Source organism: Sebastes fasciatus, chromosome 2 (assembly GCF_043250625.1).
Source record: "Sebastes fasciatus isolate fSebFas1 chromosome 2, fSebFas1.pri, whole genome shotgun sequence".
Taxonomy (NCBI): Eukaryota; Metazoa; Chordata; class Actinopteri; order Perciformes; family Sebastidae; genus Sebastes; species Sebastes fasciatus.
Genome location: NC_133796.1, coordinates 3,935,693 through 3,963,358, shown reverse-complemented (window position 1 = coordinate 3,963,358; position 27,666 = coordinate 3,935,693). Strand labels below are relative to the sequence as shown.

At 39.5% G+C, this 27,666-nt stretch overlaps 1 protein-coding gene across 2 annotated transcripts; it reads left to right on the top strand.

Moving 5' to 3' along the window:
* The first annotated feature begins 1,229 nt into the window (after positions 1-1,229).
* On the top strand, positions 1,230-20,893 carry znf408 (zinc finger protein 408). Of its 2 annotated transcripts, none has more exons than XM_074658624.1 (9): positions 1,230-1,444; positions 4,291-4,564; positions 5,963-6,024; positions 7,724-7,938; positions 11,355-12,121; positions 13,565-13,774; positions 15,812-15,935; positions 17,283-17,516; positions 18,698-20,893. In XM_074658624.1, the coding sequence occupies exons 2-9, from the start codon at positions 4,295-4,297 to the stop codon at positions 19,387-19,389; spliced, it is 2,574 nt and encodes an 857-aa protein (XP_074514725.1). In that variant the 5' UTR covers positions 1,230-1,444; positions 4,291-4,294; the 3' UTR covers positions 19,390-20,893. The 2 variants fall into 2 exon arrangements, with proteins under 2 accessions (XP_074514725.1, XP_074514735.1); XM_074658634.1 differs by having other exon boundaries at positions 1,235-1,444; positions 4,291-4,543.
* Positions 20,894-27,666: the final 6,773 nt, after the last annotated feature.

Sequence of the window (27,666 nt, the reverse complement as noted above, 5' to 3'; positions counted from 1 at the left end):
CTGTAACACATAATAAACTGAAGACATTCAGCTACATCTCAATTTCATGATCCCAAGATAACGTTAATGTAAGCTAGCTAGCTGTTAGGCAGCTTTGTCATTTAGCTGCTAGTTCAATAACATTAAAATAACCAAAACTAAAACATGAAATTAAGGTGTCACTATCCAGGAGGATTACTACTCACTTTGTGAACTTTTTTTTTGCTGGTTTCACTGCTGGAGGATGACGTTAATCTTCTTAACTGCTAGCTAGTCATCAAGTTCACCGCAGAGCTCAAACTAACCGGTCCCGTAACGTTAACTGTTAAAGAGATTGGCCCATAGCAACCAATCAGAACTAGGGATGGTCTCCATGGAGATGTGAACGGTCCAAACGGTTGCTATGCGACCGAAGTTTCTAGACTGAAATAAGAAAAACACTATATAGGTTCTAGAAGAGGACACTATAGTGTCCTCTTCTAGAACCTATATAGTGTTTTTCTTATTTCATTTTTACGAATAGGACGAGTCTATATTTATTAATTCATATGTTCGAGTCACTATATACAATATATAAATAACTAAACATTTGTATCAGGTACTTTCATGACTAAAACATAGACCAATTTAATGATATTTGTGGCATTTCATTGTGGCATTTAGTTGACTTGAATATTACACTAAATTGTATTTGTGGCATTTTATTTTTTTATTTTATTATTATTATTATTATTATTATTAAATTATTATTATTATTATTATTATTATTATTATTATTATTATTATTATTATTATATTATACACATCCCCTCCAGGGATTAATAAAGGTTCATCTTATCTTATCTTATCTAACAATATAATATAATATTATTATTATTATTATTATTATTATTATTATTATATTCTTCTTCTTCTTCTTCTTCTTCTTATTATTATTATATTATACACATCCCCTCCAGGGATTAATAAAGGTTCATCTTATCTTATCTTATCTAACAATATAATATAATATTATTATTATTATTATTATTATTATTATATTATTATTATTATTATTATTATTATTATTATTATTATTATATTATTATTATTATTATTATTATTATTATTATTATTATATTATACACATCCCCTCCAGGGATTAATAAAGGTTCATCTTATCTTATCTTATCTAACAATATAATATAATATTATTATTATTATTATTATTATTATTATTATTATTATTATTATACTATATAATAATATTATATTATTATTATATTTATTATTTTCTGCCTTCATCTGTGTTTGCGGAACCAAAGACACCGCACATCTCTGTTTCCAGTCGGACCATAAGCTACTAGGGACTTCCGTTGGTGCCTTGTTCCTCGCTGGATGAAGAAGCCTTTCGCAGAGTTTAAACCGGAATAACGGAAGTTTTATGATAATAATCGATCAATCAGAAACACCGATCACCTCCTAAGTATGTACACAGTTACTATGATCATTGTTATTATGATTATAACTGATGCTAGCTGTAAAAGAAGCTGGAAACCATTTAAACACACTGTTACTGTTAGCTTTAGTAACTCATAAACACACTCAGCATCATGTTGGGATTAATCAATAAGAGGTGGAACATCCACAGATCAATAAGAGGTAGAACATCCACAGATCAATAAATGGTGACGTCCTTCAGTTCAAACAGCTAACATGCTAACATGCTAGTACGGTAGCACAGCTGTGTTGACTGATGTTGGCCAGAAATGCGTTTCCCTGCGTTAACTAGACACAGACAGACAGGAGGCAGCTTCTTCTACATTATATATTAATACAGTTTAATATAACAGAGATATAACACCCTGCTTGATTAGTAGTAATGTTATCTGACTGGAATATTACGATACATTGTTGTAATAAAACCTAGATAAATTAAACAAACTTTACAAACTTAAAAAGTTAAATGTATAAACATGTGTTTTAATATCATCATCTAACACTCAATATACATCCTACACGCTGTATATACAGTATATAGACATCTATACATGTACATACTGTACTTAATAATCCAGTCCATGTATATCCAGTCAGTATTTATTTATTTATTTGTACTATTTGTATTGTTACTTACAGAAACGTACAGCTTACAGAACATTACACTTGTATATAGACGTTTTATTTTGTTGTAATCATTTGTGCTTTTTATATATACTTACTTACCTATAATATTTATATATGCACCATTTTTTTCCACGTGTGTGTACATAATACTTGTCTATAATTTCCCTTTATTTGTCCAGCTTGTTGTCCTTGTTCCTAACTGTTGTGTCTATTTCTGTGTAAGTACATTGAGAGCAATGCAAGTCAAATTCCTTTTGATTCTGATTAAATAACAAACAATATTAATAATTTGATTTAGCATTGAGAAGGTCAGCAGTTCAAGCTTCTAACCCCTCGGAGGCTGTCCAAAGTTATGACATTTGTTTACACATTTTTTTTATTGTGCAATTTGAAAATGTTTCCATTTTGAGTTTGACCTGCTTAAACATTTATTTCTCTGTGATGTATCAGACTCGTTTACACATACGTTTACAATGGAAGCACATGATAAATGAAGTTTTCGCCACATTGACTTAATTGCAGATAAATCTCTTCATTAGTAGCTCTACTGTTAGGTGAAGGAAGATTGTGATATGTGTTGGGATAATTCACCACGGCTGTAGCTATATTTGCACTGACTCATTAAATAACAATAGAAAACGCCTGCTCAGTCCTGAGGGTCCATAGACCTTTATCACAGCAGACAGTTTCACTTATCATAGCAGGAAAAGCGTAGGTGTAATTAACTACATTAACAATGAACCATTGGAGTGTCACAGTCAGCCCTGAAAGTCATCCACCATGCAGAAATACCAGAGCTGGTGAATCTAAATGAAATGTGGACATTATTCATGTTAATTAATGTTATTAAAGGTGGAGTCAGTGATTCTAATCCAATATAAATCTTGTTAAAATCAGTGAATATCTCCTCACAGTCCGTTCTGTGGTCATGCTCAGCCCTGGCTCTGTAAATGGAAAACAAACATAGTGGCTCAGACTGAACCACACAACACTATTCCAGTCAATCAGCAACAGGGGGCGTTCACGCTCGTGCACAGGACAGGGGAAGAGAAAGGCAGTGGGAGCGAGAGGGACATACATCTGAAGGGGGGGATTTGTTTTGGTGTTGAGTTCAAATATCAACAATCTTTCTCCCAAAATTGCTGACTCCACCTTTAATGTAAATGTTACATTAATATCATTAATAAAATGTATATTCTTGATGTTTATATATCCGTATACTTCACGTTACCTGTCTTGATTGGGGGAAAACACTTCATGGAAATTAGTAGAGATTCAATTAACGATTATTTTCATTGTCGATTAATCCGTCAATTATTTTCTTGATTAGTTGTTTTTTCTATAAAATGTCAGAAAATAGTGAAAAATGTCGATCAGTGTTTCCCAAAGCCCAAGACGACGTCCTTAAATGTCTTGTTTTGTCCACAACTCAAAGATATTCAGTTTACTGTCATAGAGGAGGAAAGAAACCATAAAATATTGACATTTAAGAAGCTGGAATCGGAGAATTTAGACTTTTTTTTTTCTTCTAAAATTACTCAAACAAATTAATCAATTATCTAAATAATTGGCGATCAATTTAAGAGTTGACAACTAATGGATTAATCTTTGTAGCCCTAGACTTTTGTGTCAACTTGATAGTGAAGAAAACAGTGAAATACTGCTGTTTCACTGCTTTTACACGGTTGTTTTTCCTCTTACATTTTCTACATTAACTCCACTTGAGACCAGAACTTTATAAATAATGCAGCTCTTATGGGCGGCAGTAGCTCAGTCCGTAGGTACTTGGCCTGGGGCCGGTTCAAATCCAGCACGGACCACCAGTCTGGTGGCTGGAGAGGTGAGAGTTCACTGCAATGTTGAGGTGCCCAGAGAGACCAACTGCTCAGAGCACCTGTCTATTGGCAGCCCGATCACTCTGACATCTCTCCACAACAATAATGCATGTCAATACGCCCTGTGTTTCCCCAAGAGAGACAGAATAAAAATAATAAAATGTCTAACATATAAATAGTTAGATTGTACATTTGACATTGCAGATATAGAAATAGGTCAGTGTTTATTTAGAAGCAGTGGCATGATGTCAAATAAAAGGTGAGTCTCAGACCTTCTGGCAGACATGTTGATCATAGTTGAACGTAGTTTCACCATGTTTAGTGTTCATTCTGCCAACAGTATAACCTGTTTTTGTATTTTTCTGTACAGGTTGATGTTGATGGCCAGTCTCGCTCCCCCCGTCCCGTCTGCTGTCGCCTCATTTCTGTCCACGTTGCTTCCCTGCGGCTTCGCTGTGGGGCCTTCTCGGCTCTGTGGAGGCAGGATGGGGCTGTGGTGGGTCGGCCGCCCGCTGGAGGCCGGAGCCCTGCTGGGGAGGGACGGGGACACAGAGTGGACCGCGGAGTGGACCGCGGAGTATCACACTGACCCGACGACTCACAGCCCGGACGGTCAACTCACGGTGAGCACAGAGGCAGAGAAGGTAAATTAAACATTAATAAAAACACATAGCACATAGCAGGCAGAGCAGGCTTTATTCTCTATTAGGGTTTATTGTCCATGTTGATTTTTTCATCACATATTAAATAATAATTTGTGTTTCTTTCATTCAGAAATGTATTTAATTTTATTCCACTTTATATGGAATATTGAACTATTCAAAAAGTTGCTCTTGAAAAGAGTTTTGTACCTGTAATCTTAGTTTTGTTGACTTTTATAAGTTTGTTTATTCAGATCTTTATTGTCTCGCAAGAGGAAATTCTTTTTGCAGCAAGGCTGCTTAAAACAGATAAAAAATATAAAACAAACACAATAAAAAAACAAATATGCAATATAAAGTTTGTGTGATAAGACAAAAGAAAAACAGCAACAGGGATAAGATAAAGTGCTAAGCTGTGCAGGGAAGCAAGAAATAGTTTATGGCGTATTAGAATTGAAGGATAACTTTCGCATTTTTTCAAACTGGACTCTATTTTTCCATGTTTTTGTGTCTAACTGACTAATAACGTTTCTAAAGCTGGTCCAGTATTGAGGGAGGACGCTGTAACAGGCCGTTGTGAAGGCACGTGAGCAGCGTCAATGTAACGTTACTATTATGCTTTTGTGCTTTCCTTTAGTGTGTTATATATATAGTATTTTTGTGCATTTAAAAGGTCTGCAAAGTTATAAAGTCCACGCCAAAGAAAGTTACTCTCCCGCACAGAAACACTGCAGGAGCTCAAACAGAGCGTTGGTGCTGCAGCACAGCCGCTATGAGAAAAAATAAAGTGTTTTTCGAACACTAAAGCACGTAAACATGATCTAGTAGAAACCCATAATACAAGTATGAACCTGAAAATGAGCATAATAGGTCCTCTTTAAGCTTTTGCCTGTAAACTCAAACGCTGCTTTGTTTCTCCATTGTGTGCCTGACACTCTGAGCCCCATTAAGTGCACGTTCTTGCAACATCATTTTGTTTTAGTGCTATCTTAGGTGCTGTCGTCAGTGTGCTGGTATTCAAATTTAGTCTGAACAAGAACCTACAATTATCATTTGTGTGGGCCTGAATCATAGCTGCACCTGAACAAACATCACATTATCCAAAATCAGTACAAAGACACTCAGTAATGAGCACCCTGCAACAAAGATGTGGCCCTTATAAAAATAGAAATGCAAGTGTTTTATTATCTAGTTTTGTGCTGTTTGTTGTCCCAGTTAGATTGAAAATGTCTAATGAATTTACATTCATCACCAGCAGCAACTTCTGTAGTTTGAAACCATGTTATCTCGGTAGCAGACAGAAGGAGGAGCAGCAGAGTAAATGCAGGTCTTTGACCCTGTGTGAAGATAACCAATCAGTCTTCCTCATTGTAATGTAAACTTCTATGTTGTGTTTTGTAGGCACTGATGGAGAGAGCAGCAAATAAAGAAGAAGCTTCACTAGAAAGAGCCGTCTGGATCAAGTAAGTTGACACACAAAGAGAACTTTGGCTTTTGGTCCTCTGACGCCGAATCACACCAGAGCAGCGGCGAAGTGCGGCCTGCAGCGAAGTGCGGCCTGCAGCGAAGTGCGGCCTGCAGCGAAGTGCGGCCTGCAGCGAAGTGCGGCCTGCAGCGAAGTGCGGCCTGCAGCGAAGTGCGGCCTGCAGCGAGCTGCCATGTAATGTCTATGAGAAGCTGCGGCGACCGCTCCCGAGCACAGCCAGCTGCGTCCGTTTGATTCTGCAGCGAAGTGCGGCCAAACTAGAAGTTGGGAAAAGTTTAACTTTAGTGGCAAAGCACAGCCAGAGAAGAGCCGCAGCCAATCAGTGAACAGAGTCCTGTGACTCCTGTGATATGTTGACCTGTGTTATAAAGAATTTCTTCCCGCTCAGAACACATGAACACGCCTCCCGGCCGCAGAAAAATGTAATTATTGCAACGATCTGCGCTTTGCTAGTGCCTGGTGTGAATTCGGCATTAACCCCTACCTACCCACAAGTGTTGATGGTGAATGTAGTCAATTAAAGCAATAGATTCCGTGCTGGCAGTGCCTACATGTACCAGGATGCATAGTGTGCAAGCTTCTGATGCCAGAAGGGTCCCCGCCGGCCATATCCTCTTGCCCGGATATCCATATCCTTGGCCTCTCTCTGCTGCGTTTCTTCAGCCGTATACTCTACAGTCTACTACTACTACTATACTGTCTCCAGTAAATATGGCTGAATATCCAAGTCAGCCAAAACATTGTAAAATGTGTCGTGAGGAAAGGAGGTTAAACAAGCTGCAACCGTTTCACAAAGAATAGTAGGCCTGTCAGCCGCTCACAGAATAGGGCAGTCTTGTAACAGGAGACACTTCAGGGACTTCAGATCCAAAGCAAACTGGAGCACACGGATTTAAGGCAATCAACTTTATTAGAAGACTAACGTTTCGATGCCAACTGCGTCTTCATTAGATGCACTCTGATGAACACATTACTGTAAAACGTGTCCTCATCCATTTATTGCTCCAGTTGACATTTACCATCAACATTGATCGAAAATCCATAGAAAGGGAGGCAAGTTTTCCCTTTAAGTTGAAGTTAAATTAATGACATCTTAATATTAGAAGTGCTGGTCTCATCTATTTGAAACTGACTTCATATACCTCACTGAAGAGCCTCCTCTTCCCTCTCTCCCTCCAGATTTGAGGTTTTAACCACATTGAGAGTGTTGTGTTTGCTGTGGTCTGTGTGTCGTCTATACTGCTGGCTGCGTATGTAGACGTGCCAACACTCTCTCCCGCTCCGGGCTGTTTACTGTGTTGTGTCCCGATTACAAAAAACTGGCCTATTTTTCTCTCCAAGAGATTAAAACTGTGAAACTCCTGTGACGAGCCACAAGGGACAGTTTTAACTGCTGTTAAATGACCATACAACCCCATAGTTCCACTTCATATCTGACTTCATATGCAGCACAGGAACTTTAAACGTTTTGTTCAGAACAGAGACGATGTTCTCTGTAATCTCTGAGTTGTTGAAACACCCAGAGGGATGAAACTTCATCCTCAGGTTTTCTCTTCATGCCAGACTCCATTCAATACAAATACTCTAAACTGTGATTAGATACAAGTGAGCATGTGGAGCACCGCGTTTAGATCTAGTGTAATCTTTCTGTTTGTATTTGTGTTAACTTCCCCCAGATTTGCTTGCCAGGCGCGGAGCAGAGCCCAGCAGAACGTGTTGGTGCAGTGTGCCTGTGGAGAGGTGTGTGCTGGCGAGTGTGTAGATGTGTGTCTGCGGGTGTGTCGGGACATCCAGCCGGGAACAGAGCTGCTGCTGTACGGAGAAGATGCCGTGGGAACGAGACAGACGACAGACGAACCCGACGCACAGGATAACGCCACTGGACACACAGGTAACAGACAGACAGGTGGTTCTATATCGATCAGCCAAAAAGATACATTGATTAGTCTCACTGAAGTCTCAGGAAGGTTTCATTAATAACCAGTTCTGTTCCCCAGAGAGGTGATGGGATTGGGCTCATTTTGCTACCTTTGGGTATCAAAATCTGTCATGCAGTTTTATTAAAAGAAATACAAATCTAATATATACAACGGAATATTAGGGCCACATTGAGGGAAAATAAATAAATCTGAGTTTTTGAGAATAAAGTCAGAAGTTTATAAGAAAGAAATTCGTAATAATATGAGAATAAAGTTATACGTTTACGAAAAAAAAAGTTGTATTATGAGAAAAAGTCGTAATATTATAAAGTAGTAATTTTCTGTATTATTTTAGAGGAGAAATAGAGCAGCGTGTGAAAATGAGGAATGTGGAGCATCTTGTGAAGTTATACTTTAGTTTAGGTTTCACAAATAACCAAATATCTTCATCTTTTGGCACATCAGCACCACATCATCATCAGTATCAGGACCTGGAAAAGATTGTGCAACAAACTGCGTTTATTCCGAAGAAAGAACCACACGGACCTGATGGAGAAACTGACTCTTTTTTTCTCGTAAAGTTATGACTTTATTTTTGTAAAGTTATGACTTTATTGTCGTAAAAATTAAGACTTTTTTCTCGTAATATTACGACTTTTCTCTCGAAATCTCAGATTTTATTCCCCCCTCAATATGACCCTAATACTCCGTCGTAAATATATTCTGTATACCAGTAAAGCATTTTTGGTAAAATTACTGTTTTCTTCAATGGAGTCTGGTGGCTTTGGCGAGAACATAGATGATAGAACGGTTTTACATTGCTTCACTCCCATGCTGGTACTCCTGTCTGTTTCTCCAAACTGGGGGCGTGCCGACCGTCATCTACTGTAGGTAATACACGGACTATGGATAAGTACCTCATACAACCCCACTTCAAAACACCCAAACCCTCCCTTTATCATCTTTTGAGAGCTTTGTGAAGAACAAGCTGTCTGATCAACTCAACATGAGGAGAATGAATAATAAGAGGATGAATCCTTTCTGGCGTAACACAAACTACATGAGTTAAATGAAAACACACGAGCAAGAAAACAAAATCATGGAGGCCCATTTGTTATACGGGAACAATAAGCTCCTCAGCTCTGCTAATCCTTCAGCAGCGTTTATGTGCAGTGATTGATGGGACATTGAGGAGGACCTATATGCTGCAAACAGCCAGCAGCACCAGACTGTGGCTCTGCTGTGGATATCTCATTAAACTCCTGCTCCTGTACAGCGCTGCTGATTGAGCCTATAAATCACGAATACATCTCCAAAACAATTATGAATACTAAATGAAAGATAATAAGATAAGAAACAATTGATCCCTGCAGGGGAATTACATTGTTGTGGTAGCAAATATTAATTCTATTCAGGGGGAGAAAAGAAAGCTGTAATATGGGCAAGAAGGACAATAACAAGAAGATAAAAGAGGCTTTAAAATGAATAATAATAATGGAAGAATAAAACAAAAACTATCAATTAAGTAGGATGTAAACACATGGACATTCTTCCAGAAGAAAAACAACAACTTCATTGTTAATATTGTACATAAATTACATGTGAATATAAGTAGATGCACGGTGTACATACAGAAATATAAATGTTTATAAAGCAGTCAGGGAGGGAATCTAAATACATTTACGTATTTAAGTACTGCAATATTAAGGTAATGTTCTGTTATATTTTACTTTATACTTCACTAGAAGTCAGAGGGAAATATTACGTTCATTATTAAAGTTAATAACAATTCTGCTGCATTTATTTAACAGATACAGTCACTAGTTACTTTGCAGTTTTGAATTTTAAAATCCTGTATGAGCATAAAGACCAGCCAGTTATTATATAAAGTGTTAAGATAAAACTGGTGCAGTAATAATAATAATCCAGTATTGATAATATAACGCTGACGGAGGCTGTTCTGCATAATGAGAGCTTTTACTTTTGATACTTTAGAAACATTTTGCTGATAAAACTTCCCTTGCAGAAGAGCATATTTCCCAAAGTCCCATTCTTGTGAACGTGATATCTCAGGTGATATCTCGCCTTCAAATTTGGCACAAACGTCCGCTTTGACTCAATGATGAACTGATTAGGATTTGGTGGTCAAAGGTCACTGTGACATCACAAAACACATCTTTGACATAACTCAAGAATTCATACGCTAATTATGACAATTTCACACAGATGTCTGACAGGATAAAATGATGAAGTGATGATATTTTGGACAGACATGGATGTAAACCGCAACTTGACCGGTTGGCGAAGGCAGACAACCACGAGGCGGTAATTCTATTTTTTGATTGACCATTTAAAGGACCAGTGTTTAGCATTTTGGGGAATCTATTGGCAGAAATGGAATATAATATTAAGTATGTTTTCTTTAGTGTATGATCACCTGAAACTAAGAGTCGTTGTGTTTCCGTTAGCTTAGAATGAGCCGTTTATATCTACATAGATAGCAGGTCCTCTTCACAGAGTCCACCTTGTTGCTCCGCCATGTTTCTACAGTAGCCCAGAAAGGACAAACCCAACTCTGGCTCTAGAGAGAGACTTTCACGTTTTTACGTTACCTGAAGGCCACCGTAGTTCTCTGCTTGAAACTGCGATAACGTGAGCCGCAGAATGCTAAACCGTGGTACCGCCGGCCGCCGTCTGACTTTTGTTGCTCCTAAAGTAGTTATTATGGTGAGGATGACCTCTCAGCGAGGAGAACAGATCCACAGTTTTGCACTCGGTGGCTCAAGTTATTGCAGTCTTGGAAACGGAGGAGTGAGCGGAGGGGAACTCAGTTGGTTGCAATCTGCAACCACACCACTAGATGCCACCAAATCCTACACACTGTCCCTTTAATCTAAAAAATACCAAATAAAAATAGTTAAAAAATGCCCATTACGGGCGGCTGGTTAGCTCAGTCGGTAGAGCGAGCGCCCATGTATCGCCAAGGCTCAGTCCTAGCAGCGGTGGACCCGGGTTCAAATCCGGCCTGTGGTCCTTTCCGCATGTCATTTCTCTCTCTCCCCCTTTCCAACACTCTATCCACTGTCCTATCAATAAATGCTTAAAAATCACCCCAAAAAATAACTTTTAAAAAATAATGCCCATTACAAATTCCCAGAGTCCAAGTTGACGTTCTCCAATGGCTTTTTTTCTCCGACCAAGACTCCAAAACCCCAAAAACATTCAGTTTACAAAGTTATAAACTTAGAAAAGACATTTAAGAAGCTGGAAGCAGAGAATGTTTGGTACTGAAATGATGAATCAATTATCAAAATGACTGCAGATACAATTTCTATCAGTCAACTAACCATTTCAACTCACTGCTGTATCGTCATTTTTTGTTGCACAGATAACAAGGAACACACAAAAGAGCCAGAGACTGTAGTTACCAACATATCGATCATTCAAGAGAAGGGAGTGGAGACAGAGGACAAACAGGAGACAACACAGGAGGAGACAGAGGACAAACAGGAGGAAGAAGAAGAGGAAGAACGGTACAGAAACCCTCGCAGGTGTATCAAGAGGAGTCATCCGACCACACACCTGAGGAAGAGGAGAGCTAAGATAACCCTGGAGAGTCACACAGACAATAATATTATCTCAACAGCAGGTGGACACACAGACAGTACGGGCAGCGTCCCAGCTGCTGTGGAGAGACAGACGGACTGTAAACCTCCAGACAGACGGACAGACTCCGGAGGCCTCTCTGCTCTTCCTCCCGTCCGCTGCAGCTCCCGGCTGGCTGCCAAACCGCGACGCGTTCACTGTCGGAAACAGCAGCCCACCGCCGACCCCGACCCGCCCACACAGACAGCAGAGGGGCAGAGCCGGAGCTCCACCGAGGACGCCGCCACGTCTGTCACAGAGAAGGTGGTTCCCGTGACGATATCGCACCCTGATGCTGAGGCGATTCAGGCAGCGCGCGTTGCCGGGGCGACTCTGTTGTTGCATCCGGAGATCAGAGAGAGGCGGTACAGATGTTCCAGCTGTGGTAAGAAGTTCTACCAGATCGGTCACTTAAAGAAACACCAGTTCAGCCACACGGAGGAGAAACCCTTCAGCTGCCAGGAGTGTGGGAAGAGCTACACCTCTGCAGAAAGCTTCAGAGCCCATCAGGTACGAAAACGCCTGATATTAGTATTTTAACAAACTGTAAATACACAACTAGGGCTGTCAAAGTTAACACGTTAATAACGCATTTACGCAAATACGTTTTAACGCCACTAATTTCTTAATCGCATTAACGCAATCGATCTTTAGCGGGTGGACTCAGTTTTAAAGCCAGAGTGAAGATACTGGTGTTATATGAAACTAGAAAACTTAAGAAATCCATTTTGTACTAAATAAATTTATCAAACTTCCGCTAAATTTTGGCGAGGAAAAACTAGCATGGCATTCTCAAAGGGGTCCCTTGACCTCTGATCTCTTTTCACCCACTGCTTTATAACTATGCAGACATTTTACATGCACAAAAAACTATAAAACACACTAGAGGAAAGAGGAAAAAACACAAAAGCATAGAAAGGTCCTCTTTAAATGTTCAGAGTAGGGCTGTCAAAGTTAAACGATCTTTCAGAGGTTGTAGCGGGCTCAGTTTTAACGCTCCAAAGTTGCGCTAAATTATGGTGAGGAAAAACTGTCATGTCCTTTTTCAAAGGGGTCCCTTGACCTCTGACCTCCAGATATGTGAATGTAAATGGGTTCTATGGGTACCCACGAGTCTCCCCTTTACAGACATGCCCACTTTATGATAATCACATGCAGTTTGGGGCAAGTCATAGTCAAGTCAGCACACTGACACACTGACAGCTGTTGTTGCCTGTTGGGCTGCAGTTTGCCATGTTATGATTGGAGCATATTGTTTTATGTTAAATGCAGTACCTGTGAGGGTTTCTGGATCATATCTGGCATTGTTTTGTGTTGCTAATTGATTTCCAATAATAAATATATACATACATTTGCACAAAGTAAGTATATTTGCCCACTACCATGTTGATAAGAGTATTAAATACTTGACAAATCTCCCTTTAAGGTACATTTTGAAGAGATAAAAAATTATTAAAATTAATTTGCGATTAATCGCGATTAACTATTTGAATTGATTGACAGCCTTTCCACAGACATATCTTTGCCATATATATATATATATATATATATATATATATATATATATATACATGTACTGACATTTCTTTTTGTTAATCGGACAACATTGACACCGATGTCATCGGATAATATCTCTTTCTTCCTTCTCTGCTGCTCTCCGTATTCTCTTTTCCAAAGAATCCGCTTTGCTCATTTATCTGTCGGAAAGACAAACAAAACAAACAACAACCACTTGACAGCTAAATGGCCTCAGAAAAAACAAGAGACGTCACCGGTGGCTGTTTTTAAACGGTGGCTGTTTGGGTACGGGGAGTTTTTCCTTTACTCACTGCTCCCCAATGGCCTCGAGCTTAGTCATCATGCAGGGTAGCAATTTACTCATCCCAGCGCATAGTAACAATAGCAGCCGTAATAATACACCTTTATGTCTAATAATACTGGTATTATTTGTAGATGAATCACCGCGGGGAGCGTCCGTTCTCCTGCCCGCACTGTGAGAAGACCTACGGCCTGAAGCGGGACCTGAAGGAGCACCTGGTCCTGCACACCGGAGAGAAACCCTACGTCTGCGAGCACTGTGGCAAGGCGTTCGCTCGCCGCCCCTCCCTACGCATCCACCGCCTCCTTCACTGCAGCAGAATGATTTACACTCAGCCTCCGAAGGTAGGGAGGCGTGATAACTGTTTCACTGAAGTAGTAAATGATCCCTGTGGAGGTTTAGACCTCTGGTAGCACTGTGGAGCTGTTCTCTCTATGAGTGGGTCCCCGTTACAGAAGTCCACTGATCTACAGGTGGAGGGAACACTCCGAGACAAACCTTTATTGATCCCCAGCGGGGTAGTTTGGTTTGTTGCAGCAGCACAAGGACAGAAATAAGTACACATACAGAGAGAAAGTAAAATAAATAAATAATAAGAGTTATATAAAAAAATCTAAGAATAGAATAAAAAATAGAAAAACTATACGAGTATTTGGAGACAAAAATTGAAAGTAACAGTGGTGTTTAATAGCAGCAGACTAGTAAACTAGTCTATGTTAACAGTGTACATCAGACTAATAGATGATGTGATTAAAGCTGCTGTAGTCAGTATGTTTTTGGCATCATTGGGCAAAAGTCCCATAATAACCTTTCAGCATATTGTAATTCAAGTGTTCTGAGAGATAACTAAACTTCTGCTCCTCCTCATGGCTCTGTTTTCAGGCTTTAAAACATCTAGCCCGTGACGGGAGACTTTGACCAATCACAGGTCATTTCAGAGAGAGAGTGTTCCTATTGGCTTTGCTCCGGTCATGTGACCAGAACTTGGAGTTCCTTCACCACATTTCACAATGGCGGCGGCGGCGTCACAAACTTTCTCATTTGACAGCTAAACCGTGCACTACAAGATGATTCTGAAAACATCTGAGGAGAGAAATAGACATTAACGGAACATAATATTGATTCATATTTGATCAGCGCTGACTAGTTTGACCGTTTGATCGGAGTTCAGAGTGATTGACAGCCGGCTCTCATAAACGACAGATGGACAGCAGACCTCAGATCAGCTCTTACTGCTTGTTTTCCTCCGGTGTGTGAAATCTTGCAGATGCCGTTAGGAGCACCGGAGGACACAGAGGACATGATTTTTTTCAGGTTACCTGTCTCATGCACTACTGTCACCATATAGCGACCGTTTTATAAAAATACGTTTTTTTAAGCATATTTGCTCCAATCTCGTCTACTTCAGCTTTAAGGCATAGGCCTTATCTATAGCGCCACCTTCTGGGGGGCGCTGGTCACCCTCTAAAAATAATCTTTAAAAAAAAATACAAAATGCCGGTGGGCGCCCGTCCTCATCGAGGTAACAAATGAACAAATAAATAAATAAATAAAAATAATTTTTCACCCCTGTAATTCTCGTTGTAGTGAAACTGACTGAACACTTTTAAGCCAACAATATCAGGGACCGATTGTTTATTTATATTATAATAAATACAGTTATTTTGGGGGGGCTCCAACTCCAGATTTTGCAAAGGACACCAAAAGGTCAAGAGCCGGCCCTGGCTCCGAACGTATAATGTAGTATAATATGTAACTTACAATAAGTATAGTATAATATATAACAGAATCTGCTGCAATGTGCCAACAGAGACAGAGAAGAAGCCTGCAGGCGAGTAAACACGTAAACAAAGCTGGATTTAAAATACTTATAAATATAAATCTGCTTTATAAATGTTTTATGAGGAAGGAAATCCATTCAGCGCACTTGTTAGAGCTCGAGGATTCAGACACACACTGGTGAGTAACACTGAATAAAATATAACTTGTTTGTCTGGAAAGGAAACTCCACCGGTTCTCTTTAAGTGTTTCGCTCATGTGTGGTGACTTTTTCAAGTTTTAATAAGGAGGACGGTTGGGCAGCTTGATGAATTCATTTTTCACTCATGTGCAGTATTTCTCTTCGATGATCAATGAGGAGCGTTTAGCCGCTGCTTCACCTTCCCCGCAGCTATTTCACACTTTTAAACACAGTTTCTAGAAAAGATTGCGTTTCTGTTTCTGCATCGCTCGGCACAGTTTTAAAAATCTGTCACGTAACATCTTTAAATCTGCATGCAGGTCTTGTTTTTCTCCCCCGAACAGCAGTTTGAACTTACAGTATTTAAAAAAGAGGCAGAAAAAGATGTTGTGCATTTTGATTTAGTCTCTTCTCCCCTCAGGTGCAGTGTACGGTCTGCCCAAAGCTGCTGGCTAACTCGGGCTCTCTGAGGAACCACATGAAGCTCCACACGGGGGAAAAACCTCACATCTGTCAGCACTGTGGGAAGAGCTTCAGTCAGAAAGGTAATGTCAGAGGCCCGACGCCGATCCTGGAGTTGCAACACGCTGCTCAGCAGTCAGGTGTGCTTTGTTTGATAATGCTGCTGTAGTCAGATCTCTGTTAAAGCTGCAGTCGGTAACTTTGAACATCCTTAACATCTGTAACCGCTTATCCTTCTCTGGAGCCGATCCCAGCTGACATTGGGCGAAGGCGGGATTCATCCTGGATTTGTCACCAGACTATCACAGAAACACAAAAAGTTATTCTGTAGGGCTGTCAAGCTTAACACGTTAACGCAAATTCATTTTAACGCCACTCATTTTTTTTACGTATTCACGTATGAACGCAACTTGCAATTTTTAGGTTGTAGCGGGCTCAGTTTTAAAGCTAGAGTGAAGATACTGGTATCAAACTAAACTAAAAAAACCTAATGAATCCATTGGTACCAACCATGTCATACTAGCTTGTCGTAAAGGAGGCCAAATAACGCTCCAAACTTACGCTAAATTTTGGCGAGGAAAAACTGGCATTTTCAAAGAGGTCCCTTGACCTCTGACCTCCAGATATGTGAATGAAAATGGGTTCACTATAGCACCTTCATACTCCAGTTAGAGCACTGAGGTCAACTGACCAGAAGCTCCTGGATGTCCCCAGAACTAGACTCAAAAACAGACGACCGAACGTTTGCCGTGGCCGCCCCGAACCTCTAAAACAGTTCACCTCTTCATATTAAAACACAGAATCGTTTAAGTCGCTGCTGAAGACCCTCGTCTTCTCGCTGGCGTCTGATTAAGTTTATCTTCTGTTGTGCTGCAACTCTCTTACTGCTGTTATGTACACATTATGGTTATGGTTTTTACGCAGTTTTTTATTATTATTGCTTGCTTTGTATTAATTTTTATTATGTCCATGTTCTGCACTTTGGTCAGCTGTGGTTGTTTTTAAACGTGCGATATTATAAATAAAGTTTGACTTGACTTTACCGAACGCACAGAGATGAAATAGATATTGATCTTCTCCTCTGACCGGACAGGAAGAAAGTAAACATATTTCCCCCCAAAGGTCAAAGTGATTGTGAAAGACAGAGAGCAGACTCTAGTTGTCATCAGATTGATGAGTTAACTTGATTATTTTCAACAAGAGACTGTTGCACAGTTGTTTTCTGTAACACTGAGAGGATTCAGTCTCCTGCTGGGATCGATCCCCACAATTTATGTTTTCATTTGTCAAAGTGACAACATCAGTTTTATGAGAGAACCTCGTCTTCACACATTACTGGACAAATGCATATTCACCGTTTCCCGCTCCCGCTGCGACCACGGCCTCCCCCATCGACTGGTATAATCTCTGACTGTCTGTCTGTCTCTCAGGGAACCTGGAGTCTCACTTGAGGATCCACAGCGGAGAGAAGCCGTATTCCTGCACCGACTGTGACCAGAGCTTCTCCCAGAAACCAGACCTGCGTCGGCACATGTTCTCCCACACCGGAGGAGGTTTCCTCTGCAGCTACTGCGGGAAGTCACTGAGGGACCCGCACAGCCTGAGGTCCCACGAGAGGCTGCACACCGGAGAACGGCCCCACCGCTGCCCCGTCTGTGGGAAAGGTTAGAACATGAGAAGCCAAATTTAAAAGTCAAATAAGATTATGAGAAAAAAGGAGACAGACTGAGGACAAGAGCTTTAATCTCTCCTCCCCATTAGGGATGCCAAATCCCCCTCTGCACCACAGTCCTTATCACTGGGACTGGAGCAGCGTGACGCACAGCATCTTTTTGATGCAAAAGTCAGAACGTTTTTAAATTCAACGGTGGCTCTAACTTCAAACGACCCTATTTTCCCATGTTTTTGTGTCCAAGTGACTAACGGGGACAACAGTTTGTGAAACTGGTCCAGTATTGAGGGAGAACGCTGCAGACAGCAGCCGCTAAACGGGCTGTAATATAATCGCTCGGGAGAACTCCTCAACGTCAGTTTACGTCCACTAACAGTGCTTGATTTTGCCACTGACTGGCTCAGATTGTTATTATAAGAGTCTGACAACATTATGGAAAGGACAATGCAAAAATAACAAATAAAATTAACAGTAAACATATAGCAAACACTCATAAACAATATAAATAAAGAAATGTGGGATTATTTGACAATAAGAAAAATGTAGAACAACACCTTTAATTTAAAAGTGCTGCAGTTTGCCATGTTATGATGTGAGCATATTGTTTTATGCTAAATGCAGTACCTGTGAGGGTTTCTGGACAATATCTGTCATTGTTTTGTGTTGTTAGTTGATTTACAATAATAAATATATACATACATTTGCATAAAGCAGCATGTTTGTCCACTCCCATGTTGATAAGAGTAATAAATACTTGACAAATCTATCTTTAAGAGAACTAAATATCTTAATCGATTGACAGCCCTAGAGTGAACAGAAATGGTTGCAGTAGAGCTGTCCTTGTCCAAAGAAATTCTACTAGTCTGCTGAGTTTCTCCTCAAAGAATCATGTAAAAGCCCCACTTTAAATCTGGTCTTTACCAGAGATGTGCTCATAAACGATCGACCAAAACGCCCGATTAGTGGACTAATCAAATAAGACGGGGCAGCCCTAGTTTGCAGTGTCATAAATAGAAAATCAAATAGCAAACATGAGGTTAAGAGAACTGATAATGAAGCAAAGAGGTCTTTTATAATCTTGGTTTGGTCTGTGAGTTCATGTTCTCAAATATTTCTTACAACAGAATAATGTTTTATAGATTGTTGATATTTATTTGTATTGTTTTCCTTCAGGCTACACGTTGGCCACCAAGCTGCGGAGACACATAAAGTCGGCCCACCTGATGGAGAAACCGTACAGCTGCCACTGTGGCGCCGCCTACACTGTGAGACAAAGTCTGCTGAGGCACCAAGCTCAACACAGGACCGAGGGAGGAGCTGAGGAGGAGGAGGAGGAGGAAGAGGAGGAGGAAGAGGAGGAGGAGGAGAGAGGACACGGAGTGGAGAGGAAGAACAGCAGCAAGGCGGAGGTTGTGGAAGAGGTAGCATCTTCAGGCTCCGGTCACGTGAAGCCGATCAGAGGCCGACCCAAGAAGAACTCGCTCCCTCGGGGGGAGGAGGAGGAGGAGGAGGAGGAGGAGGAGGAGGAGGAGGAAGGTCAAGGGAGGAGGAGAAGGGGAAGAGGAAAAGTGGAGGAAAAGGAGGCGAGGAAAGTTGAAGAGACCTCGAGAGCCGGGACGGGAGGAGCCGAGGAGGCGTCAGGTGACATCCAACACGTCGTCTACGTCCACACAGACAACCTGTCCACGCCGAGCTCGCTGCCCGCCGGGGCGGGGCAGGAGCTGGTGGAGGTGGTGATATCAGAGGGCTCAGAGCAGTGCATTGTGGTCCACGGGCAGCAGACTGTAGGAGAGCTGCTGATCCTACAGGAGGAGGAGGGCGGACTCTGCTCTGTGGCGCAGACGGTGGAGATAAACACGGTGTAGCCTAAAATCTCTGGTTTCTTAAACTGAGTCTGGTGGCTCCGACAGGACGGAGGTTTCAGATCGTGTCGCACAGTTTATACAAGTCCCCATGAAACGGAAGTTAAAGTGTCTCTCACAGAGAAACAGAACATTTGAGCGGTTTACAGTTACATGAGGGATTTAAATCAAATCATTTGCATTTGATTGGACCGCTACAAAGTGGGCGGGCTTAGAGTTTAGCTCGATACGGAGCTACACAGGACTGTTGGCTCCACACACAAACCTTCCTCACCTGTTGTTAGATCAGGAGGAGGACGAGGGAGAGATGAAAAGGAAACTTGTGTCACTGCAGCCCGGACAGTACGCAGATGAACAGCACCCGGTGCTCTCCGTTCAACTGCTGGGAATGTCCGCCGTTTTTTTCGCGTCAGTTTCATCTGCATGTAGGGTACTTCTACGCTGCAGCAGAGTCGATTGAAAATCTGCAAAGTTTCCCTTGAATGAATTAGACTTCAGCACATTTTTTGGAAATGAAAACTATATTTTTGCACACTGAAACTAGGGCTGTCAGTTGATTAAAATATTTAATTTAATTAATGTGAATTTTTTATCTGTTCTAAATGTACCTTAAAGGGAGATTTGTCAAGTATTTAATACTCTTATCAACATGGGAGTGGGCAAATATGCTGCTTTATGCAAATGTATGTATATATTTATTATTGAAAATCAATTAACAACACAAAACAATGACAGATATTGATCCAGAAACCCTCACAAGTACTGCATTTAGCATAAAACAATATGCTCAAACTTGACCCAAACTGCATGTGATGATCATAAAGTGGGCATGTCTGTAAAGGGGAGACTCGTGGGTACCCATAGAACCCATTTTCATTCACATATCTGGAGGTCAGAGGTCAAGGGACCCCTTTGAAAATGGCCATGCCAGTTTTTCCTCTCCAAAATTGAGCCTCCTTCACGACAAGCTAGTATGACATGGTTGGTACTAATGGATTCTTTAGGTTTTCTAGTTTCATATGATGCCAGTATCTTCACTCTAGCTTTAAAACTGAGCCTGCTCCAACCTTAAAAGTCACAAGTTGTGTTAATGCGTTAAAGAAATTAGTTAGATTAGATGCGTTATTATCATGTTAACTCTGACAGCCCGACCAAAAACACACCTCTTCCTGTCTCTCCAGATCGCTCTGGTAGCTTCTACGATCCACAATCGGTGAAGTTTGGTTTTATATGACCAGTATGGTTCGCTAGTCGCCCAAAATCTCATTTGATTGGATGAATTTTTGAGCAAGATGAGTCATCAAACATTTAAAACTGTTTACAGGAAGAGAAAAGACGGGATTTTGATCCGATTTTGATGTAAAATACTCTGAAACAGATCTTTATTTAACATATATTTGGTGATAAATGAACAATTAACACAGACACAAGGTTAAAACTGTGAAAATATATTTTTCATTTCATGGGGACTTTATGTTACATCAGTAAACTTCGTGACCCGCCTCGTCTTCATGTCTTCAGTTTATTATTTTTTGCATACCCCAGATTGCCTGAGAACAACCTCCACACAACAGAAGTCATTAGGCGTAATTAGCCGCTGGTTAGACACGTAGGAGTGGAGAGTAATACCAACAGCTACTGTGATGTTTCCCAGTTGACACCTAGAGAGGTAAAGACCTGCCCTTCACTCAGATGCTGACATGTTGACGCTGGTCCCTGAGCCTCTTCACTGATTCAGGTTGTTGTTGAACATCAGCTCTCTTTGATTCGGAGCGGCTGACGCCCAAAGCTGACATCTGCTGCTGCTGCTGCTGTTGATGCTCCAGATAAAACAAACAAACACTTGAGCTGTCGGAGTCCATTTGAAGTTGGAAATATTTCACTATGACATGATGTCTTCTGCATTTAGACAGTTTATCGTCTGGGAAATAAAACGGCAAAACCCAGAAATGAAACCTGCTGCAGGTGTTTCTTCATTCATGTTGAAGTGGATATTTACTTCTCTGTTGGGCCTCGTATCAACATGCGGTACTTTTATGGTACCAATCAAGTCTTCACAGCTCCTGCTCTCTGTCAACTGAAGCCACACTACACGACTCGCTGTCTTGTGATCAGGAGTCTTTAACCTTCTGACCTTATATAAAAAGATTTTCAAGTGATTTCACCGTCGCAGACATATTTCCAATGTCGAAATAAAATCACAAGAGTTTTGCTAGTTGTGGCGCGCTGCCGTGATCTCCATCATTTAGTGTCAGGTGGTCATAAAACTCAGTCCGAGAAGTCAGTCTTTTTCTCGTTTTGGCGTTCCGATCAAATCAAACATGTTATATATTATAAATATAAAAATCAAATATAATATTATCGTTAGGTTCAGTGACGCGAACATTGTCAACAACCAATAGGAGCGCTCTCTCTGGCACCAAACAGGTAGAAAGTAAACATGGAGGAACTGGAGGAGTTGTGGAGTGAACAAGAGTGCCTCCAATCAAAAGCCAAGAAGTGGTTGCTAAAATGGTTGCCAATAGCAACCTGGCAGCAACCCTTACTGTCAAGTCCTGATTGATAAAGTCCTATTGATGCCCTACATGTCTCATTCAATTTCTGTTTTGTGGAATTGGTTTATTGAAAGGTTAGGCAGATCTCAGAGGGCGCTGAGCGAGTAATTGCAACGTCTCCGGTTCGAGTCCGGCCAGAGGACCTTTGTAACACGACATCACCCCTCATTCATTTCCTGCTGTCTCTCCGTCGTCTAGTAAAGGCAAAAAATACCCCCCAAAATGACTTCAAGGTCTTATTGGTAACATTTTTATGTAGACAAATATCCACAGGGCCTTTAGAAAGGTGCCGAATAAAAGTATGGCTTTTCCTAGAAAAAAAATATGATTGTGAATTTATTATTTTAAAAAATGAAAAATTAATGTTTTGTTTATCTCTGCGAAATATATGTGACGTTCGGTTCCCTATTCCTACAAGGCTTGTGAGCCAACAGTTAAATAACAATGGTATCACGTGGTATCTCTGTGTCGTCAGTTAGTGTGGATGAAACAGATAAATGGCTGAGATTGACAGGTTGTACCCGGCTGTACCTCTCTCTGCTCCGCCAAAAAGTCTGAAAAAAAAGATCTGAAAAATGTCCGAAACAAAAGATCTGAAAAATGTCTGAAAAAAAAGATCTGAAAAATATCGGACAAAAAAGTCTGAAAAAAAAGATCTGAAAAAATGTCCGAAAAAGAAATCTGAAAAAAAAGATCTGAAAAAGTGTCCGAAAAAAAAGTCTGAAAAAAAAGATCTGAAAAAATTTCTGAAAAAAAAGTCTGAAAAAAAAGATCTGAAAAAATGTCCAAAAAAAGAATCTGAAACAAAAGATCTGAAAAATGTCCGAAAAAAAAGATCTGAAACAAAAGATCTGAAAAATGTCGGACAAAAAAGTCTGAAAAAAAAGATCTGAAAAAAAAGTCTGAAAAAAAAGATCTGAAAAATATCGGACAAAAAAGTCTGAAAAAAAAGATCTGAAAAATTTCTGAAAAAAATTTCTGAAAAAAAAGTCTGAAAAAAAAGATCTGAAAAAATGTCCGAAAAAAGAATCTGAAACAAAAGATCTGAAAAATGTCTGAAAAAAAAGATCTGAAAAAAAAGATCTGAAACAAAAGATCTGAAAAATGTCGGACAAAAAAGTCTGAAAAAAAAGATCTGAAAAAAAAGTCTGAAAAAAAAGATCTGAAAAATGTCCGAAAAAAAAGATCTGAAAAAAAAGATCTGAAACAAAAGATCTGAAAAATGTCGGACAAAAAAGTCTGAAAAAAAAGATCTGAAAAAAAAATCTGAAAAAAAAATCTGAAAAATGTCTGAAACAAAAGATCTGAAAAATGTCCAAAAAAAAAGATCTGAAAAAAAGATCTGAAAAATATCGGACAAAAAAGTCTGAAAAAAAAGATCTGAAAAAATGTCCGACAAAAAAGATCTGAAAAAAAAGATCTGAAAAATGTCCGAAAAAAAAGATCAGAAAAATGTCTGAAACAAAAGATCTGAAAAATGTCCAAAAAAAAAGATCTGAAAAAAAGATCTGAAAAATATCGGACAAAAAAGTCTGAAAAAAAAGATCTGAAAAAATGTCCGAAAAAAAAGATCTGAAAAAAAGATCTGAAAAATATCGGACAAAAATGTCGGACAAACAAGATCTGAAAAAAAAGATCTGAAAAATGTCCGAAACAAAAGATCTGAAAAATGTCTGAAACAAAAGATCTGAAAAATGTCTGAAAAAAAAGATCTGAAAAATATCGGACAAAAAAGTCTGAAAAAAAAGATCTGAAAAAATGTCCGAAAAAGAAATCTGAAAAAAAAGATCTGAAAAAATGTCCGAAAAAAAAGTCTGAAAAAAAAGATCTGAAAAAATTTCTGAAAAAAGTCTGAAAAAAAAGATCTGAAAAAATGTCCGAAAAAAGAATCTGAAACAAAAGATCTGAAAAATGTCCGAAAAAAAAGATTTGAAAAAAAAGATCTGAAAAATATCGGACAAAAAAGTCTGAAAAAAAAGATCTGAAAAAATGTCCGAAAAAAGAATCTGAAACAAAAGATCTGAAAAATGTCCGAAAAAAAGATCTGAAAAAAAAGATCTGAAACAAAAGATCTGAAAAATGTCGGACAAAAAAGTCTGAAAAAAAATGTCTGAAAAAAAAACGGAAACAAAAGATCTGAAAAATGTCCGGAAAAAAAAATCTGAAAAAAAAGATCTGAAAAAAGGATCTGAAAAAAAGGATCTGAAAAAAAAGAACTGAAAAATATCGGACAAAAAAGTCTGAAAAAAAAGATCTGAAAAATGTCTGAAACAAAAGATCTGAAAAATGTCCAAAAAAAAAAAAAGATCTGAAAAAATTTCCGAAAAAAAAGATCTGAAAAAAAGATCTGAAAAATATCGGACAAAAATGTCGGACAAAAAAGATCTGAAAAAAATTATCTGAAAAATATCGGACAAAAAAGTCAAAACCAGGGTCATTAAAGTTCATGGTAGCCTTTAAAAGCCCCGGACCCGGTCTCAGTACACCAAACTCTGTTATAAATTGAACCTTGTTTACACCTTCAGTACTCCCAGCTGATCTCAGCTTCTATCATTCACCTCTGACCCAGCAGGTACAACCTCGTCTGTAAACACAACCTGAAGTCTGAATCATTTCTAGCATTTCTTATGACCTGACAAAGTTTGTGGATTTAAGAAAAAACAACATGACGTTGACCCGTACTTCATCGTCTGTGTTTGATATTCTATTACTGAGCTTCTGTGTTAGTAGATATCCAAAGAAAAGAAGTTAGAGAGAATAGGGGCCCACTTCATGTCAAACTCATTTTGACAGGTTGGAATGTCAGGCATGTCCGGAACGAATTGGTGTCCAATGACAGGCTGCCACGTCATACCGGAAACCACGCCCCCCTCATACCGGAAACCACGCCCACGCCCCTTTTTTCCCACGCTCGGGAGCCAATGAGAAGCGTCTACGTCATAGTAGGCGTATTTTCCCACGTTACGTCATAGTAGGCGTATTCCCCCCCCCCCTCCTCCATGGGAATTTTTTTTAAATCCTACGGGGGCGGGGTGAAAAATGAGAGGAGGGGTGTGAACTCTTTTTAATCCAATGAATATATATGTATATATATATATATATATATATATACATATATATGTATATATGTATATATATATATATATGTATATATGTATATATATATATATATATATATGTATATATATATATATATATATATATATATATTGCCTTTAACTTTTTGCCCCTTTAAAATTAACTAAGGGGACAGATGATTTCCAGTGTTGTTGGTTAGTTGTTCAAATGGCAAAAACTGCTCCTTGGAGCAAATATACCTACACATCTTGACACTGGTATAAAATGTAATATGCTGTTATACTTCAAAATGCGACTGACCAACCTCCCTGTGCAAAACAGAACAACAAAAAAAATAATTTTGGATGGCCATATGTTCAACAACAGATTTGTCATGTCTGCAAGTCAAAATAGATTGATTTCACAATCCAGCTAATCATAATCACGTTGTTGGATGCTTTTCACAATGCTATACTGTAGCTCTGGAAAGGTTTCCCTGTCAATGTCAGAAACGGTTTAAAGACAACATTCAGTTGTCACTGAACATAGGCAGGATTTAGATCTATTTTTGTAATGTTTGGTAGAAATTAGTTTTCATCTTGAACATTTTTAATAAATTAAATGCTTTTAGAAAACCAAATGCATGGGTCAAAGATGTGTAAAAAACTCAGTCAATATATCCAGTGTGTTGTTCAAATGACAAAACTGCGGATCATGTCTTTTAACAGGTGCCTGGGTGTCCGATTCAAAAAAGGGGGGAGAACAGGTCTCCAGTCTTAAAATGACCAAACTGCGGATCATGTCTTTAGCAGGTGACTGTGTGTCCGATTCAAAAAAAAAAAGGGGGAGGACAGATGTATAGGTCTCCAGTGTTGTTGTTTAGTTCTTTAAATGACAAAACTGCGGATAATGTCTTTTAGCAGGTGACTGGGTGTCTAATTCAAAAAAAAAAGAGGGAGAACAAGTCTCCAGTGTTGTGGCTTAGTTCTTAAAACAGATGACTGGGTGTCCAATTAAAAAAAAAACTGCTAGTTCTTGGTCTAGAAATACTCTGCCACACCAGCAAGTCTCTTCATACAATATAAAACGGCACGAAAAAAAACATGCACAGACAGCAAACCTCAGGCATGGGTCTTGAACAGACTCCAACCCTTCTGTTGGCTGGACAAACTCCAATCCCCCTGTTTCCTGGTAAGTAATTAAGATTTAAGAATTATTTAACTTTTATAATTAGTTATTTAACTTTTAATATTAAATCTCTTTTTCTCTCTTTCTCTAAAAAAGTTACTCCCTTGGAATTCACAGAAATACATTTTTCCCAAAGAGACTTTGGTATGTTTTTTAAAATGATTGTTTATTTTAAAGCATGTTTTTTTTATGTCAAGCAGTACAATTGCAAAGCATAACGTTTTTAAAACAACTGTAAAATGTGTTATTTACTTACAGAATCACTCGACCGAAGCGTGAGAAATACCTTAGAGCCAAATGTGTATTGGGGAAATCTCAGCGATATATCTGATGCGGATGAAGAGATATCTACAGCACAGCGGGTCCCAATCCGTGGAAGACGTAGAGAAGAAAATATCACATTCCATGTCAGTGAAGAGGGAGGCAATCCCACGTTCCATCCGCTGAAAACAGTATAAGAAATCCCGAACCGTCAACGGAGGAACGTGAAGGTAAATAATAAAAATAAAATAAAAGGAAATTGTTTTATTTCACACATATACGTTGTTTAGCGACATGCGACTAGTTCATCCTCCTGCCGGATGTTTAAATGAGTGGATATGTCCCCTCCTCCGGATATGAAGTAATCCTATCGGCTCATTTTAGAAATCCTGCGCCCCCCTTATGGTCAGGAGTGGTATATACTTTTGTATTTTATGATTTTATAAAAATATATAAATAAAATATATCTATAGACCTTATTAATATCTGATTAATTATATTCTTCTGATTTTTATAGTAGAGGAAGTTGCAGTGACTGAACCTGCATCTGCAGTGTTGTTGTTTAGTTCTTTAAATGACAAAACTGCGGATAATGTCTTTAACAGATGACTGGGGTGTGAACTCTTTTGAAGCAATGGGAGGGGAGGGTGGGGTTTTTAAGATAGAATAAAGTGGATTTTTCATTCTTTCCTTCTACCTTGTACTCAGCATGGATCCGCAAGCGTTGATTACGATTGAAATGGAGAGCTGTAAGCCTTTGGATGAAGAGGCTTCGTCTTCCTCTAACAGAAAACCTTCTGATGGCTGGTCCTCATCATTGCTCAGTCAGACGCCTGTAACAGTTTATCAAGATGTTACTGAGGTACCAGGAGCTCCAAAGAGATGTATGATGTATCTGTGCCGTACTCAGATGCCTCCTCCTTCAGGATCTCTGCATGAAGAATGGTCTCTATATCCCTGGATGTCTGGATCCTGGGGTTATGTGTTCAATTATGAGTTGGGTGAGCTGTGGATGTACCAGCTGGGTGAGGGGGAAATTCTGGGTCCTTCAACCATCGTGACGGTGTTGAGCATCGAGGATTGGGCTGTGATGAAACTGATGATAAAGATGGCTGTTGCTATGACTAGGAGCCCTGTGAAAGAAGAGAACAAAGAGGCCTCATTTGAAGAAGAGAGCGAGGATGTTGATGTGACTACGTCAGATTCAGGTTGTTGTTTG